We start from the raw sequence: 16872 nt of genomic DNA, 5'->3' as shown, positions 1-16872 counted from the left end.
GCTTTTTGTTTACTCCCAGCAACATATAACCTATATTATGTTTATTTTATACACATTATTTATATGTAACATTTCCTTGACCTTCATAAAATGTTCGATAGTTTGTCAGGAACATTGTCTCGATAACAACTGATGTAATGGTTTACGAAGTGTTAAATTTCATAAAGATAACGTCTTCTTTAGTGTAAAACGTGCATAATAGTAACATTAAATGGTAATGTTCTGCACTGATCACATATTCTTAAGATTTAAATCTTTAATAAACGCTATAGATGTGATTTGCTCGCCTGGGTAATTTCAATAGGTGTGAGCTATCTTCAGGTTTATATATGATCTTCGGGTATCCCTGGAGCTGATACTGTATCCTGGCACACGGGGGCGATGATAAGACTCGTAGTTATAAAAACAGCAGGTTTTACGGTGCCGAATCGATGACTGACTGAGTTAAATTCACTGTCATCTCATATTTTCAGATGGTTCGCCCTGAAAACGGGCTTTAGCAGCACATTTGACCAGTCCGAGTTCTAACCGCTATTCATTTGTTATGAAAATCTGTTTTCTCCGGTTAGGGTTTAGCTAGCAGCCGTTCTGGTCCGCTCAGTTTTCGTTTTTTTCCGAAAGTTGCGTGGCTCTGTTGAAGGTAAAACTTTTCTGTCGCTTTATTTTAATTTATATGTTATATGTTTTGTGTTAATTTTCTTTACTGTCTGCCCGCAAAAGCAAAAGGGCTAATATTGTCTAACAGTTTGTTTTTCGCGGGGCTCCGCCCTCTTCTAGATATGATTGGCTCGTTTCAACATCAGTTTCCCGTTCTCCACGCTGATTGGCTGGAAAATGGCCGTTTTGATTAAATCACCTTGTGTCGGTTTAATTTGAAGAGGAAAAAAAAACACAAATGTCTAAAATAGAACTTATAAATATTTCAGAGCTATATGGGTAATAACGATCCAGCCTGATCATTATTTTAAAAGTTGATATATATACTTTTGACAGAAAACTTGAAAACTCTGATTTACTACTTGTAATTTAGAGACTCATGTTAAATAATCAATTTAAATCTTAATTTTTTTTTAATCACCAGCGAAACCTATTTAGGAAAAAAAAATCTCTGGAACCAAAATCCTTTTAATAATCCTATAAACAGGCACTCCATTTTTTTCACCTTTTTTATCAGAGCAATGAATGTTGTCCAATCTTTGGCTCCAGGATTTTAACAATCATTTCTAATGTGAGAGTTAAAACATACATTGAGGCCTTTTTTTGTTTAGAGAACATGGTTTTAAAAAGTATTTTTAAAATTAATTTTCTTAAATTCTACAAACCTTTTTAATGTTAATTTCTACCCTAGTATTCGAGATTATTTTTCCATTCTTTTAGACAAGATTCAAGAGTAATTATTTTACATGGGTCATTTGTTTGTAGTTTTTACTTGAATGATTTTCCTTTAACTTTTATGCAAGTTTACCTGCTCATTCCTCATTTTTCTTCTTCTTTGCAGTTTTATTTGTAACTTTATTGATTTATTGGGTTCAGCATCAAAGAGAAAATAAGACAATTGACGTTTAGCAATTATTTCTGCTAATTTTGATTTGTTTAACTTGAGTGACAAGTTAAATGTCAGTTGAGTGACATTTAACTTGTCACATATAATATTATATCGTCATATTATTATTAGCTGTCCAGTTTTCAGCTCCTGACTCAGTGCTCTATATTTTTCTTGTTGTGATCCAGGCTCATTTTTTGAAGTGGTCATAATTGATGGTTCTAGAGACTTCCTGGAGGTCTTTTAAAGTTTTTCTTTGGGCTTCAGCTGCTTTTTCACTCAGGCTTTCCCTGTTGGACTCCTTCCACCTGACCTGTGTGTGTTTGTGGGCGGAGTCTAATAAGCTGAACGGCCCCTGACAGGTCCAGGAAGTGTTTGGCAGGTTAAAGGCGAAGTTGACCCGCTGCAGCACACGCAGCATGTCATTATTCATCTGTGTGGTTCTGTGATGTGCGAGCTGCGATGTGTATGTGCACGTCTCTTGTAATGGGGGAGGAAGACGAAGAGCTGCAGAGCTGGGGCTGGACTGACCTGTGTGTATCCTCCACTCATGTGTGTCTGTATGTAGGTCAGAGTGTGAGATCAGGTTGAAGGGATTTGTTGTAGCCAGGCCGAGGCTGATCAGTGCTCGAACCCAGTCTCTGATCAGAACTGCTGAGGGTGTTTGTTTTTGAAAATACCACGATCAGATTTTCAGATTAAAGGTGTTTCAGATGCAGCACAAAACATGCCTGTAAACTCTGAGAGTCTGGTGTCAAAGAGACTCGGCTTTTCTGACTGGTAAATTATCTGTAAATATTCACACAGAAGCAGCAGGAGTAAACCAAGCCATTAAAACAATAAAAAATTTGTTTTATTACTTCACACACAAGCACACGACAGGATAACTTTATAGTTAATATTTAAAATCTTTTAAAATTAATTACAGAATGTATGCAGTTGATATAAATGAAGGTGTTTGAAATCATGATTATTTTTTTTATTTAATCATTTTAATCAATTATTTAAAATTCACTAGTGATTTTTAGTTTTCTTTTAAGTAAAAAGTGTTTTCGTTAAGTTAAGATGACAACTGGTGGGCGATGTGGACTTTGAAATGTATTCTTATATTTTCTGGTACATTTATTTGTGATAATGAAAATTATGATTTAAAATAACTGCTGTGACTGCGTGGCACCACAAACATAAATACTCTCTTAAAAACATTCCCATTTGAAATTAGTTTCTTTAGGACGGCACTTACGAGCTACACTTGGGACAAAATGATTTATCTAATTAAACTACGCAGTGCATTTAATTGTCTTTTTGAATTCACCGTTGTTTATTGTTGCTTTTTTGGAACAAACAGTAAAAATGGTAAGAGTAACATTTGTAATACTATTATCCTTTTTAAATTTAGCATTAATTGAAGTTCATAGAGACGATAAACCGAAATTCGTCACGATAAATGATAAGCGATACGATAAATGGCCACCACGTCACAGAGCTGCTCCTTCTTTAGCTTGAGTTTTCAATCGTCGTTCTGATTCCTGTTTCCAGTTGCCAGACCACCTCTCTTGACTCATTCTACCTTTTTCCTCCTCAGCTCCTGCTACTATTCCTCATCGCCGTCGGACTCCGAGCAGGAGCAGCGGACCCCTTCCTCCCTCATGTCCAGGCGCAGCCTGCGGCTCGACGGTGGCCTACTGGACCGCCGCCCTCTGCCTAGCGGCAGCGCCTCCCTCGTCGTGGGAGGAGCCCTCTGGAGGAGCGGCGGGCCCCGTCGCTCCCAGCGGCACTCGGCCTCCTGCTCAGAGTCGCTCCTCGTCGGCTCTCCTCAGAAAGCCGTCAGCCAGTTCCTCCACAACAGCAGCGTCAACAGCGTGGCGTCGGATGCCTCCCTGATCTCCTCCCTGCTGGATGAGTCCTCCATCCAGGAGAGCACGCTGGTCGAAACCTTCTGGGGTAATCCCGCTGCCTGCTCTTTGACGGCTTAATCATCATAAACCTGGATCGCGTTTAATTCTCTGCTCCTCCTTCTCAGGTTTGGACCAGGATGCAGATCCTAGAGGTAGGTTCCTGCTTGGATCAGAAACGCAAACTTCCTTCATCATCTGAGCTTGAGATGCAAAAACAGATTAATCTCTGCTGAAACAAAGTTGCTGCTGGCTCATCTGGCATGTATCTCTGTTTCTCAGAAAGCACTATCATAGCCAGTGAGAGCAGCACTCTGATTGGTTCAGACAGTGTTTGTGCCAAACACTCTGACCAGGCGCTCAGCAGGGTTGGCTGTAAAGACTGCGACGGTCCAAGTGTGCCAAAGACCAACAAGGAAACCAAGACGGAAACCTCCACCATCTACTACAGAGGCCGCAAGAGCAGGGAAGGTGAGGGGCTTCCTCTTTATGCAATATTTGATTTTACTTGAAGTAGTTGTCGCATTCTCATTTAAAATAAACTGGGTAGCGAGTATTTGAAGTTTGTTTATATAGCACCATTCACGGAAAAAAAAAAAAATCACACATGCAAATATTAAAACATTTGCATAACAGTGTCTTTAGATGGTATTTAAATAAATCCAGACTCGAGTCAAAGTATCTAAATCAAATCATTCTACAGTTTAGGTGCAGCAGCCCTGTAGCTTTATATCTGGTCCTTGGAAATAAAACTATATTTTTATAGAAAGCCCTTTGGCTTAAGCTGGAGTTACTTTATTTAAACCCTGGAAGTTAAAGTCAGGATTTAAAAATGAATACTTAACAGTAAAGTTAACAGGTACCAGTTCAACACGTGCGTAGGTTTGTGACAGTAACACGTTGTGATGGTAACGGCATTATTCAATCACCAGTAATGTTGTTTTGAGGCAACTTTCAAGTAATATTTTGATAATGACACAATGATGCAAGTTTGCCCTCTGACAGACCAATAAACTTTGATTTTTGTAAATAACCCCAAACACTGAAACTGGATTGGATATTTTAAATATACAAAACAAAACGCAACCAAAAATAACAAATAGAACTGAAATTAAAAACCACTCATTGCCAAAACCATGAATAAAATATATTTATTTACGGTTTGTCTCTTTGAAAAATATTAATCTTCACCATGGAAATTATTTAGCTCTTTTTAATTTATCATGCAGTTAATTAACTGTTTATTGCGACAGGCGTTGGTACAAGTTGATCAGGTGGAATTTTCATCCATGTTCTGTTTAAACACTCTTCGTTTAGAAACTCCTCTGTGTTTAAAATTGGAGACTTTTTCCATAGTGATTTTCCCCTTTTTGACACTGAAGCCTCTGAAGGTTTGGAGTAAATTGTGTTGCTGCAGCGCTTTCATGTTTTGTATAAATCGTTATGTAAATCGGTTTCCTGAATTGCTGCTGTGAGGAAGGCTGAATCGACGACGCCTCAGGACTCCCCGCTTCATCTTTTTTGACTTGGCTCTTCCAGATGTGCTACATCTGTGGCTGAACTCCTCCCTGCTGTTTGTCAGCAGAGCCGCAGCCTGCTGCGCATCTGCGCTGCAGCTCACCTGGCGGGCCTTCCAGCCCTCCTCACGTTCACAGCCCATCAGGGGTGGAGGTAAAGAATGCGTGAAGGTGGTGGGTCTCGCAGGTCTGCTCCTCCTCTTCCTCACCTATTCTGGTGTTCAGCCGGTGGAGGGGGTGGAAACACTTGGCCTACTCTAAAACCCAACAAATCACTCAGCTCAGACATTCACTTTGGCTGTTTCCCCGGTGAAATGCAAATCGTGGCTACACCTGCAGCCACTCCCGACCTCTGAAGACGCACAGGTCGTTGACGTCTCTGAGGTCCCTGTTCACTGTGCTGCAGCTCGGTCCAGGGACAGCGGAGTCATGGCTCTGAAGGAAGCCAGCCCGGAGGAGCTTCATCCCGTCGGATCACTGTGTGAGTCAAACGGGTCCGAGCACCTGCAGCTGCGGGATCACTCGCATTCAAAAAGGTTCTCTGTTAAACTCTGCAGGATGTCACGCAGTCAGAATAAGAGATCTGCAGGAATCAACTGTTCTGGAAGCTAAATGCTACAGAGTAGTTTTAATAGAGAGAAAAACCCATCTATACAACCACTCGGCAGTTTCACTTTAAACCAAAGTCCAAAGTGGAATGCTTGAATTGTTTCAGATGAGATCTTATGCTAACAGTCGCTGTTTTCACTCACTCCATAAATGATCCAGACATTTTGTAATTTCTTCTGAAAAAAATGTTTTTGAGGGTTTCGTGATTTATAACCATCAGCATCTTTCTGGCTCAGCACTCTTCTTTGCAGAAGTTGAGGAGTTTGTTTAATTTTTTTATTTCCTGTAAAATTTTATTGTGTGTTTGGAGTTGCAGTTCTGTTGGCACACCCAGACGATAAGCTAATTTAAATATGTCAATCGCAGGTCTTAAATTTTATTGTGGCAGGACTATTTAGTCTCATGCTCTATGTAGTTTACTTCCCCCCCCCCCCACTACATTCTGTGACTAGCTAAGCTAACTAGCGAGGGTAATGCTAGCTCACTTTTATACATTCATTATGGGTAAGTGCTAATTTATGTTCGTCTTCACCATTAGTTCACATCCATTGTCAACCCATGTAATTTATTTTTATGCAATTTTTCTTGTGCATTTCCGTCGTGATGGAGTTCTTAAATCCCCATTCATAATGGTCTTAAAAAGTCTTAAATTTGAGTCTGTGAAACCTGCATTAATCCTGAAAAGATTCTGCTCCAAAATACAAAAAACCCCAAGGTTGGTCAGAGTCAATTTAAGACCCTTAAGCCATGCAACACTGAAATGATGTAGGAGGCGGGACTACTTTCAAATCTATAACTTCAACTCCAATAAAAGATTAGATGGTTGAAAGTTGGACACAGTTGGGCGTTCCAGCAGGTCAATGGTCACAAACGCACACCTAGGCTGGCTTTGGAATAAATAAAGCAGGCTGACATTAGCTTCTGAAATGGCCTAATCAAAGCTCCAGCATTACCCCTGCTGAATAATAATAGAAAAACGACCAGTAAATTTAAACTTCTCAATAAAGTTCTTGTTTTTGAGAATTATTGCAGCTCCATGTTGGATAAAAGAACCGCACTAATAGGTCATTAAGACGCCAAATAACATTTCGCCGTGTTTGCTGTTTTAACGCGGTGTCGACGTCAACAGGTGACGACTGTAAGGAGAAGCAGCGCTCCCAGCTGGACATCTCCTCCTCTTCGTCGTCCTCCTCCTCCTCTTGGTCTACCAATCTGTTGGAGTTCATGTGCAGCGCTGCAGTTTTCACAGGTTCACTCAGTAAAACCCGCAGCGGGCGCTGCAGACGACGTCCAGAGCAGCTGCTCAAACAGGAACGCGGTTTCTGATTTAAGCAGTTGCAGCTGACGCAGCCAAAGTATTTCTATGAAAGCGTCCTAATCTCTGATTATCGCTCTGATTCAGTTTGACTAACGTTTGCCTCTGCAGCTGCAGCTCTGTGGCTTCTTTCCCAGCTGGTTTTCTCTGCTTTGCTGAGAGGCGGACACTCTGCAGGTTACAGTCGCCATGTGTGCTGTTTGGTTCCCTAGCTAGATGTCTGTAGGTGGTGCTAGAAGACCCTGACTCTGATCTCCCTTGTAGTGGTCCTGCGGTGTATGTGTGTGTTTTGAAATAAGATGCACTAGAATCAGACTTTGAATCAGTTTTCACTTCTCAAACATCAACCACATTTACACAACTTGAATTGCAGTAAAGAAGATTCAAATCTTTCATAATTGCAACAATTGAAGAGTTTTTTGTAGACGTTGCTGGGTGAAGTTTGTGCATCTTGTTTTAAGCGTTTAGCAGAATGTTATTGACGTTTGAATCTCGTCTCATTTAACTCGACCTGCAGCTGATCCTGGATCTGTTTGTGTCCTCAGGCTGCATGTTCAGATGGATCAACAGACGATGGAGTCACATGAGCTCGTCCTCCCGCCTAAGCAAGTAAGATGTTTGTCCCACCAGCATCTAGAGAACTTTGATTAAACCATAAGCGTTTCTTCTTCTATTCTGTTTAAGCGAATTCTGAAGATCATAAAACTCGATGTTAAATCTAGTAGTTTGTGTTTGGTGGGCTAATCGTGGGTCCATAATTTCCTGTTAAAAAAACAATATAGTGTATGGTGACAAACTGAAAGTTCCAGGAAAAAGGTATTGTCATGTCATTGTTTCTTTTTCAGAATTAAAAACGTGTTTTTCTCTAATATTCATCCACAAACTACAATTTAAGATCAGACTGAGCTGATTTGAAATGTTTTGTCTTGTTTTCTCCCCAGACTCTTCATCGTACTCCTGCTCCTCCTCCTCTTCAGTAAGTTGTACTTTAAGGAAATTCAGATTCAGCTGCTGCTTAAATAATTGTCCCATTTCTCCTGAAAAAGAAAAAGAAATGGGGGGATTTGGTGTGAATCAAGCACATCTTCGTTTTCTTAGCATCACAATTGTTTTTAGGGTAGTTCTTGCTTTCCTTGGAGCTGAACACAAATGGGGATAAGGAGCCAGAAAAAACAGAACATGCTTCCATGTTTTTCCCATCAGGTTTGTCATGGTACCGTCCAGCTGGTATCTACTCGCTCCTTTTGGGGATCAACATTGCGGATATTCCAGGTCTGTCCTCAGTCCGCAGCTTCTTGCCACTTCAGAGCCAGTCAGCAGAGGGCGCTGCAGAGGAGTTGGTCCAGAGTCACCCTCTGTCAGCTGAAATGCTACCACAGGTATCTGCTCAGGAAAGAAAAACAATCCTAATTTTCAACTTAGGAATGCAAACCAGTAATATATTTACTATTAATTATCAGGTAATGATTTTAAATTAAACTTGGATCCATTTTATTAACTAATGTCCACTTAGAGATTTTTGTGTTGTAGTTTGGCCTCCATCCAGAAGAGGGTGCCGCCGGTCGTTCTTAATCAGTCAGTTCACACAGGAATAAAGATGGCGGGGGCATACCAGAATGGGAAAGAGAAACGGTCTAAACAGAGTCTGGCGTGAGATGCACAATGCTCTTTATGCAGATTTGTTTTGAAATATAAACACTCGAGGAGCAGCGTCAACTTCGGTCGGTCCTCTTGATACAAGAGAAACTCAGGATTTTAAGAATATGGACGCTTATTGATTAATTAGTTGATTGATAAAATCAGTTGACTTCAGATCAACTCATTAATCCATAACTTGTATCCCTTCAGCTTTTAAAGTAGACCTCTGTGTTGGGTCATATTTTCTACCAGGAGGCTCCGACACCAGCTCCACCAGCAGGGATGGATTCTGAGCAGCTTGCTCAGATGGAGCAGAGTCTGAGGGCGCTGTGGGAGGGGATGGAGGCTGCAGGGCGACGGGCGGAGGAGAGTCACAAGGAGCTGCTTCAGCTCTACACCGACCTCCGTCAGCAGGCGTCCGGGCCCCAGCGCAGCGAGTACGACATGGAGCTGTGGATGAGGGCCCTGATGGAGCAGCAGCTGTCTCTGCTACGAAGACGACTCAACGAAGAGAGACGGCTGAGGGAGCAGGTTGGAAACGCCACCTCCAATAACCAGTTTAACATTTCTGCTGATTGAAAAGATTCATCGTATTTTGAGTTTGTGGCTGGACGTTAAATCGACTGAAGCCTTCAGAATGAAGACCTGAAACTGAGTTTTCCTCTATGTGTGTGTGTGTGTCCGTAGATGCGACAGCAGGATCTGTTGCTGCTGAAGACCCAGGCGTCCCGTCTGGATCAGCTGCAGCTGCAGCTGGAGCAGGTCGCAGCCAGGAGTCGGGTAAGTCTTAAGATCCGGCTCATACACAGGATCAAACCTGAATCAGTCTAATCTCGGCAATTTGTTGTTGTACAGGAGCTGCAGGGAAGAAATGAAGCTGACACAGCGCCCCCTGCTGCTCTCCCAGACACATCCAGGTAGCTTTTCATCCTCCTCACATGTACATCCTTAAAAAAGTCTTAAATGCATGCGTCTTAAATTAAGGCCTTAAAATGTCTTAAATTCTAGACATTAAAATTTGACTATCTTGACTATTTTATCTTGTAAATTCTATGTATTTTTTTTGTGTGTGTTTCTTTTTGTTTTGTTTTTTTTCTCGTGGGACTTTTCTGTCAGGCAAATGTTTGAGTCATCCTCACATCTCCATTGCGTTTTGTGACACAAGACAGTTGAAGCTATCGCTAACCAGCTGCTGATATTTCAGAAGATCTGTTTCTGTCCTTTCTCGTGTATTTTCTCACAAGATATTTGTACATTTATTTCCCAAAAATATTATCTAACTTTTCTCTCACTTATATAATAAATATGTTGTTTGGATTCTTCTCTTATGCCACTAAAAAAACAAACCAATACCATATTATCAGCCTAATTTTCTTAGTTGCAAAAACATCATGTTCATTGGTCAAAAATTTCAAATCAGAAACTTCGCTTCTCAGTCTTCAAAGAATGTATTAGAACATTACAGTATTCAAAAAATAACATCAAGGCCACTAAGACAACTTATGTGTGTATTCACCTTTTGTGAAGCAACTTGTCAACCCCATTATCAGTAATCAATAAAAATAAAAAAGATGTAAAGGACAAAAAACGTCTGATTTGGCAAAACCTGCAGAAACTCTGTTCAAACCTGTTGCAACTCATTTCGGATCTAAAATGTACATTTTTCTCTCAACAGCTCCGGCGTGGACAAACCGTCCACGTCTGCTTTGCAGGCAGACGTTTCGCGGTTGGAGGCGGCTCTGGTGGACGTGAAGCGGGACGTGGACGGCCTGTCCGGGTGTCAGGACGGCTGCCAGAAGCTGGACACAATCCAGCAGACGGTGACGGGATGCTACACTGAGAGCTCACTTTTCACAATAAAATCCTTTCTGTGAAGCGTTTCTAACTCAAAGCTTTACCCCCACAGATTTCAGAGCAGGTATCAGGTCTGATCCGGGAGGAGGTTCGGGCTCTGGTCTACGGGAACCAGCTGACCCAGGGCAGCGTCTCCGTCTTGCCAGAGTCCCTCCTGCAGTGGCTGTCGCAGCGGTTTGTGGGCGAGGCTGACCTGAAGGAGGCGCTGTCCTCTCTGGAGTCCAGCATCCTGCAGAAACTCAGCAGGTGGCGGCGACAGCACAGTGGGGAGGAGATGGTCATAGAGGATGTACTGGACGTTCCTGGGAACGCTGTAACCAAGGAGGTGAGTGGGAAAGTCTCAGTTTTACCCTCACATGGGATGTTTGTACATATGACGGAAAAGAGAAGGTTCCAACCAGGACTGAAATAGTTAATCGTGAGGAACTTATTTTTGAAATGACGATAAATTATTTCGTAATCGATCAATTAACTCAAAAATGGCTATTTCCTCAAAGAATTACACACTCAGACCTGTAATTAAGTCAAAACTGGACAAAATATATGACGGATTGTTAAATCAAGCAGAAATAATTGAGCTCTTTCTGCTCAATAAATAAACAAATAAAAAAAAAAAATAATAATAATATATATATATATATATATATATATATATGTATGTTATATATATGTGTGTGTGTGTGTATGTATAGCTGTGTTTTAGGCAAAGTATTTCTGAATGTGCCTAATTTTTTCTGATCGATTTAATCATCAGAATAATTGATTTTTAAAGTAATTGCTCAAACATTTAACTTTTAATCTATTGACTGTTGTACATCTACGTACATTGACTGTTCACCCTTTTGGATCCCAAAGACTTTCTTTGAATTAAGTAGAATAAAGGTACTGAGGTTCTTCCGGCTTGCTGATTCCCAGATGTTCTCAAACTAACCTCACAGCCCCTAAACTGCTTCTCTGCATTTCCAGGAAGTCCGTGTGATGGTGATGGAGGCTCTGAAGGTGTTTTCTCAGGATCGAACCGGCCTGGCCGACTACGCTCTGGAGTCCGGAGGTCGGGAATGGACTCTCGTTTACCGTTTTGTTCTCACCGTTCAGTTTGTACAGATTTTGCTTCTTTGTTTCCTTCAAACCCAGAGCTGAATCCACACATTGGATTTTTACAAGTCGCCTGACATGCGTGTGCTCATCCTGCAGGGGGCAGCATCCTCAGCACTCGCTGCTCGGAGACCTACGAGACGAAGGCCGCCCTGCTGAGCTTATTTGGATTTCCTCTCTGGTATTTCTCCCAGTCTCCTCGAACCGTGATCCAGGTAACGCTCCTGTTGAACCAACACACTGCAAAAGATGGAGGTCGATTTCTAAGAGGGAAACACCAGAGTGATCAATTTCAGACCCTTAATTCAGTTTTTCACAAAATAATCCCACCTTCTTCCCCCTTCAGCCTGACGTCCATCCTGGGAACTGCTGGGCCTTCAGAGGATCTAAAGGCTTCCTTGTGATCCAGCTGTCCATGAAAATCCTTCCCACAGCCGTCACCATGGAGCACGTCTCCAAATCCCTGGCCCCCAGCGGGACGCTGCGCAGTGCTCCACGAGACTTCAGCGTCTACGTATGAGAGCATCGAGACTGCAAACCTCTCTGAAGAGCTGCATTTGGTCTGAGCTTCATTGTTTTTTTGTTTTTTTTTTTTTATTTCAGGGTCTGAAAGATGAGCATCAGGACAGAGGGAAACTGCTGGGAAATTACACGTACGACGAAGACGGAGAGGATCTGCAGATGTTCGCCATCTCAGTAAGTCGTTTTTCCTCAGATCTTTAGAAACTAGATTAGAGCTGAGCTGCAGGGTTTCTTTTTAGAGAAACGCTCAGCTCAGAGTTGACACCTCTCCTCTTTCTCATCTTTTTATTTTTACAACCTGAATGATTCAGAAGCAAATAATTAACTCTTTGTAATGTAAGAAAAATGAGAGACAGGACAATGTAGATCAAACACAACAGATGCTGTCATAACAATATGTAACAATAACATGACAGTTGCATGTTTTCCTTTTATATTGTGAATCTCTAACAGAAACGAATCAGACAGAAAGCTTCAAAGAAAAAAATGAGAGATTTATTTCACTACAAGTTTTTTTCTTCATCAGTAACTGTCATCACTTAAAAAGCATTTACACTTCCTAAAGAGCAAAAGCAGACCAGAATACTAACTAAAGCTGTTAGTAAATTGCAAATAATTCAGCATGTAAGTTAAACTGTCAGAATTTTATGTAGGCATTTTGCTTAAATCATATTTGTCTTTCAAAAGTTGCTAAATGTAAGTGGAGTTTACTTGAATATTTGTTTTCTATCACTTTTTCTGAGAATATCTTTCAGCTTGCGAAACCCACCAATGACTGACAGACCTTCAGAAAGTCTTGCGAACATTAAAATATTTCCAAAAAAAGTTTTAGATCACAGGATGGAAACCAGGAGAAACATGGCGGCTTTTAACTGCTCCGATTCATTTCCCTGGTCTTTTCCAGGAGGAGAATGACGAAGCCTTCCAGATCATCGAGGTGCAGGTTCTGTCTAACTGGGGCCACCCGGAGTACACGTGCATGTACCGCTTCAGAGTGCACGGGTTGCCGAGCAACGTCTGAGTCGACAAGGCGCAGAAGCTCTGCTCGCTTTTTAACCATCTGCGCAGCGGCTGGCTCTTACGTTTCCCGTGGAAACGCTCTCTGACCGGCGATCCAATGAATCTGTTCATAGTTTCTCTATCTCCAGGTTGTGCTTCCAGGCCGTTGCTGCTGGTTTTCAACGTGTTTTATGCATTTATCAGGTGTGATGTCATTCAGCTGTTGCATCGGAGTAAAACCTTCTCTCTGCGTCACGGAGCGGATAAACGGGCCAACGGATCGGTCTGACGAGGAGGGAAGGTTTTAGTTTAGAGCAGAAACTGAAACAATGTCGCACTTCAGCAGATAACGCAGTATAAAAAAAGCTTTTTACGTTTGAAAACTGTAAAAATGTGAAACCTGAAAACTTGAAGGGAAAGAAAAAGTAAAAACTATTTCCAACAGCAGCTGTCTCCAGTTTGTAAGTTTATTTCTCATTTGCACTGGAACTTTTTTTTATGTATACATTTGATGTATGTAAATATTTTTGTACAAGACTTTAAATTGAATTGCTAAATAATAAAGATCTGACATTTTAAAAGCTTTCTCTTGTTGCATTAATGTATGATGTGTCAGCAGATCAGGACATCACAGTAGAGGTCAGCATGAAGAAACGCCCAAATATTCTCCTCCAAAATAATCATAAAAGAAGCAGCTCTTTCCTGCAGGCTCTACCCCACTGATAGAACGGGAAAATTTTGAACCTGGTTCTGGTTCTTCTGTAACATTAATGTTTAAAACTTCTCTGACTCATGGCCTGTTTTTGAGAAATATGGCTGAATAACATGCCCAAAATGAATTGAATGCATCTCAAGAACTACAGAGTTTATTTTAATCGTTTTGGTATCAAAACAAAGGCAAGACCCTAGAGAATATGTTACAGCTCTAAAAACCACCCTGCCTGTTACTGAGGAAAGTAAATTAATATGATACACAGCAGAAATGAATACATTTTTCCTGTCTTTGTATCTGCAGGTCTCGGCAACTTCTGCCTGCTAAAAAATGAGAATACAGCTGGACATATACTACTAGCTCATGTTTTCTTTATTTTCACTTTTATATTTATGCATTTAAATGTTTGGGGAGCATTTTGTTGGAATGAAAAGACGATAGAAAACCATTGTGTACTGGCTGATTGAATGCATTGGTCAATGTTAATATAAATTATTTAATTGGTATCAACATTGCTTTTTTACCTTTCCAGTGGAAAGAGCTTTGTTATAAAGCTATTAAAGTGAGAAATTCTGTTAATATAAAGAATGTTCTTGAAGTGAAATAGGAGAATAGGAATAGGAGTTTTTAAAGAGACAGAGGCCAAATTTCAAGGTGTTGAATTACGAAGTCAAATTTCCTTTAAGCCATATTTGACAGGTATTTATAACAACTGAAGGTAACATACTTGATTGTGCTGTAAACTATGCAATACTGTCCATTTGAGCAAAAACACTAACATCTTAAAAATTTATCTATTGAAAGTTTCATACCGCAGTGAAGCTAGTTTCAAGTTGCATATTCGATATTCGAGCTCCTCGGAGTAAGCGGCGTTTAGCTCAAGGTTGATCCGATTTATGAACGCTGATGTCAGCCAGCGGTTCTCCACCACTCCCAGCCCGAACGCTCGAAGGTTCACTTAGGGACTGTAAACAAATTACCGAAACGAACGCTTCTGTCAAACAAATGTTAATAAATGCATTGAATTGTGACCAACTAGCAAATTGTCAGTGCTAATTCATGCTTTTACATGAGACACAATATCCTCTATTAAATTTTAAGGTCACATAGAATATTTTAAATTATTTTAATATTAAATACTGTAATTTAATGTTTTCTTCAATAGCTTCAAAGTCATCTGAGCTATAATTCTACAAATCAGTAGAGATGAGGCACAGTCATTTGTTTTCCATTTTAAATCATTTTCCTTTTTTGGGGGTGGGAGGGGAATTATTTGGTCAAAATTGAGTGTTTTTCTTTAATAGCTTCCAGGTCATGTGACCTATTGACCCAGAATCAGTGTGAAATAATTGTACTAGTCTGCATAGATAAGGCACAGTCATTTGTTTTCCATTTTAAGCCATTTTTCTTTTTTTTAGCAATTATTTTGTCAAAATTTAGTATTTTTCTTCAATAACTTCCAGGTCTCGTGACCTATAGACCTTTTTCACATGACGTCACACAACTTCCGTTATGGCTCGAAATGGTGTATCTTCAGTTCCGGTGTGTGTAGTTAACGCTGTTTCTGGACTCTAAAGCAGCTGCCACAAATACGATTTAAAGATATATCACTATTTGCAAACAATTTTTCTTCATCAACATAATCTAAACTGGACAAATTTCTCGCTGATTGATACCAGTTTCGCTACGAAGGTACGTGTTTTGGTTTTTTTCTAGCCGTTAGTTGATATGCTAGGATAGCAATAGTAATTTGTTAGCTGGCTAACATTATGTAGCCTTTCTGTTTTGGAAATAGAACGTATTTAGGCTCTAATCTTAATCAGATTTTTATAGTAGAGACTGGGGTTGCCACCCATCACGTAAAATGCGTGATCGTATTAAACCCTCCTCATATACGCTAGTTTCACCACCCGCTAAGTAGCGACATTACCTGTAGCCACAAGTCCAAAACTTAACAGTTATGCCAAACACCCGCTGCTCCATTACGTCCTGAGAAGTCAAGCTCTTGGCTACGATCAAGACATGAGGAGGAAGATGCTGTTTTAGATAGATAGATAGATAGATAGATAGATAGATAGATAGATAGATAGATAGATATTAACGTTTCATTGGAGAAGTGTGATGAGCTATCTATCTATATTAGCTCATTAACTTCACATTTCTCCAATGAATATTTATCAAAGGTTATGATTAGAAGGATAAATTTCTTTTACTTTGTTTCCCTGCAGACTTGGCAGTAGAAAATTGATAGCATAGGAATAACTTCATATCCCTTTTAACAGGTTACACTTGATTCTGCTGTGGTGCCTGTGGAAACAAAGTGGATGAAGTTTGTGCTCAGGTGGGAAAACCCTGTGGATCACATGGTGGGACCTCTGCTTCAAACTGCTCATTACAGTATACCACTGCCTCTGTCATCCACCAGTTCACTGCAGACTGGGACCAGTTCACTGCAGACTGGCACTCGCCAAGGACCCTACATGGATGTCTTCTTAAGTTGTAAACCCTGAGTACATACTGTTGAAATAAAATGTATATGTCTTTAGTAACTACATTTTCTCTATCAATGACTTAAATTATTAACTGTGGTAATTATGTTTATGTAATGTAGTAACCATGTAGTGTTTAATATAATTATTAAATAGATGTTTTAAAGAAACAGCCACAAACCTTATGTCTTTGTTCCACAATAGCAGCTTTAATTTTAGCATTTCCTCTCCTCCACATACTTCGTTGCCAGATGTGTAAAATTTACAAAAAGAAGCAATTTAAATGTAAAAGTTGCACATATGTAGATTACTCAAGAGAAGCTATTAACAATAGTTTTTTACAGAACTCCACACAACATCAATCCATTTATTAATAGATACATATATATATTAACTACAGAATAGGTACACAAAGATTTCATTTCTAACACAGCTGCTTGCAGTAGTGAGTGTTCATCCAAGAAGTGTGGCTTGCAGGAGCAGGGAGGCTCTGTACTGGTTTCTCCTTTTAAATCAAGAGGCCCATGATAGTTTGACTAGGCAGCAGATGTCCCACAGCTGATTGACTGAACCTGCCATGGACAGAGGAACAAGACCATCCCAGATATGGTAGGTTGTTAGGTCGGCTACTGTTGAGAAAGATGGGCAACAAAACAAAAGGAGAAATTATGAATCACATCAGAA

General features: G+C 40.4%; 1 protein-coding gene across 3 annotated transcripts; it reads left to right on the top strand.

Moving 5' to 3' along the window:
- The first annotated feature begins 364 nt into the window (after positions 1-364).
- LOC106924756 (uncharacterized) lies at positions 365-13568 on the top strand. 3 transcript variants are annotated; one of them, XM_014998619.2, is made up of 19 exons: positions 365-640; positions 3129-3487; positions 3567-3593; positions 3721-3909; positions 4978-5109; positions 5362-5436; positions 7425-7488; positions 7821-7855; positions 8083-8258; positions 8770-9048; positions 9205-9297; positions 9373-9434; positions 10193-10337; positions 10424-10696; positions 11338-11422; positions 11566-11681; positions 11813-11980; positions 12070-12162; positions 12893-13568. In XM_014998619.2, the coding sequence occupies exons 2-19, from the start codon at positions 3193-3195 to the stop codon at positions 13007-13009; spliced, it is 2424 nt and encodes an 807-aa protein (XP_014854105.2). In that variant the 5' UTR covers positions 365-640; positions 3129-3192; the 3' UTR covers positions 13010-13568. The 3 variants fall into 3 exon arrangements, with proteins under 3 accessions (XP_014854105.2, XP_087872751.1, XP_014854106.2); XM_088016625.1 differs by lacking the exon at positions 5362-5436; XM_014998620.2 differs by lacking the exons at positions 4978-5109; positions 5362-5436.
- Positions 13569-16872: the final 3304 nt, after the last annotated feature.

Source organism: Poecilia mexicana, unplaced genomic scaffold, assembly GCF_051168715.1.
Source record: "Poecilia mexicana isolate PSO_F unplaced genomic scaffold, ASM5116871v1 scaffold_19, whole genome shotgun sequence".
In the NCBI taxonomy this organism is placed as follows: Eukaryota; Metazoa; Chordata; class Actinopteri; order Cyprinodontiformes; family Poeciliidae; genus Poecilia; species Poecilia mexicana.
Note: the sequence above shows the minus strand (reverse complement) of the source record. Positions and strands in the feature narration are given on the sequence as shown.

Excerpts from the sequence above, each read along its gene's own strand:
- LOC106924756 (XM_014998619.2), top strand. The coding sequence starts at position 3,193 with ATGTCCAGGCGCAGCCTGCGGCTCGACGGTGGCCTACTGGACCGCCGC. Across the intron at positions 5,437-7,424 it reads TCATCCCGTCGGATCACTGT|GCTGCATGTTCAGATGGATC; the intron begins GTGAGTCAAACG and ends TTGTGTCCTCAG. Across the intron at positions 10,338-10,423 it reads TGGACACAATCCAGCAGACG|ATTTCAGAGCAGGTATCAGG; the intron begins GTGACGGGATGC and ends TTACCCCCACAG.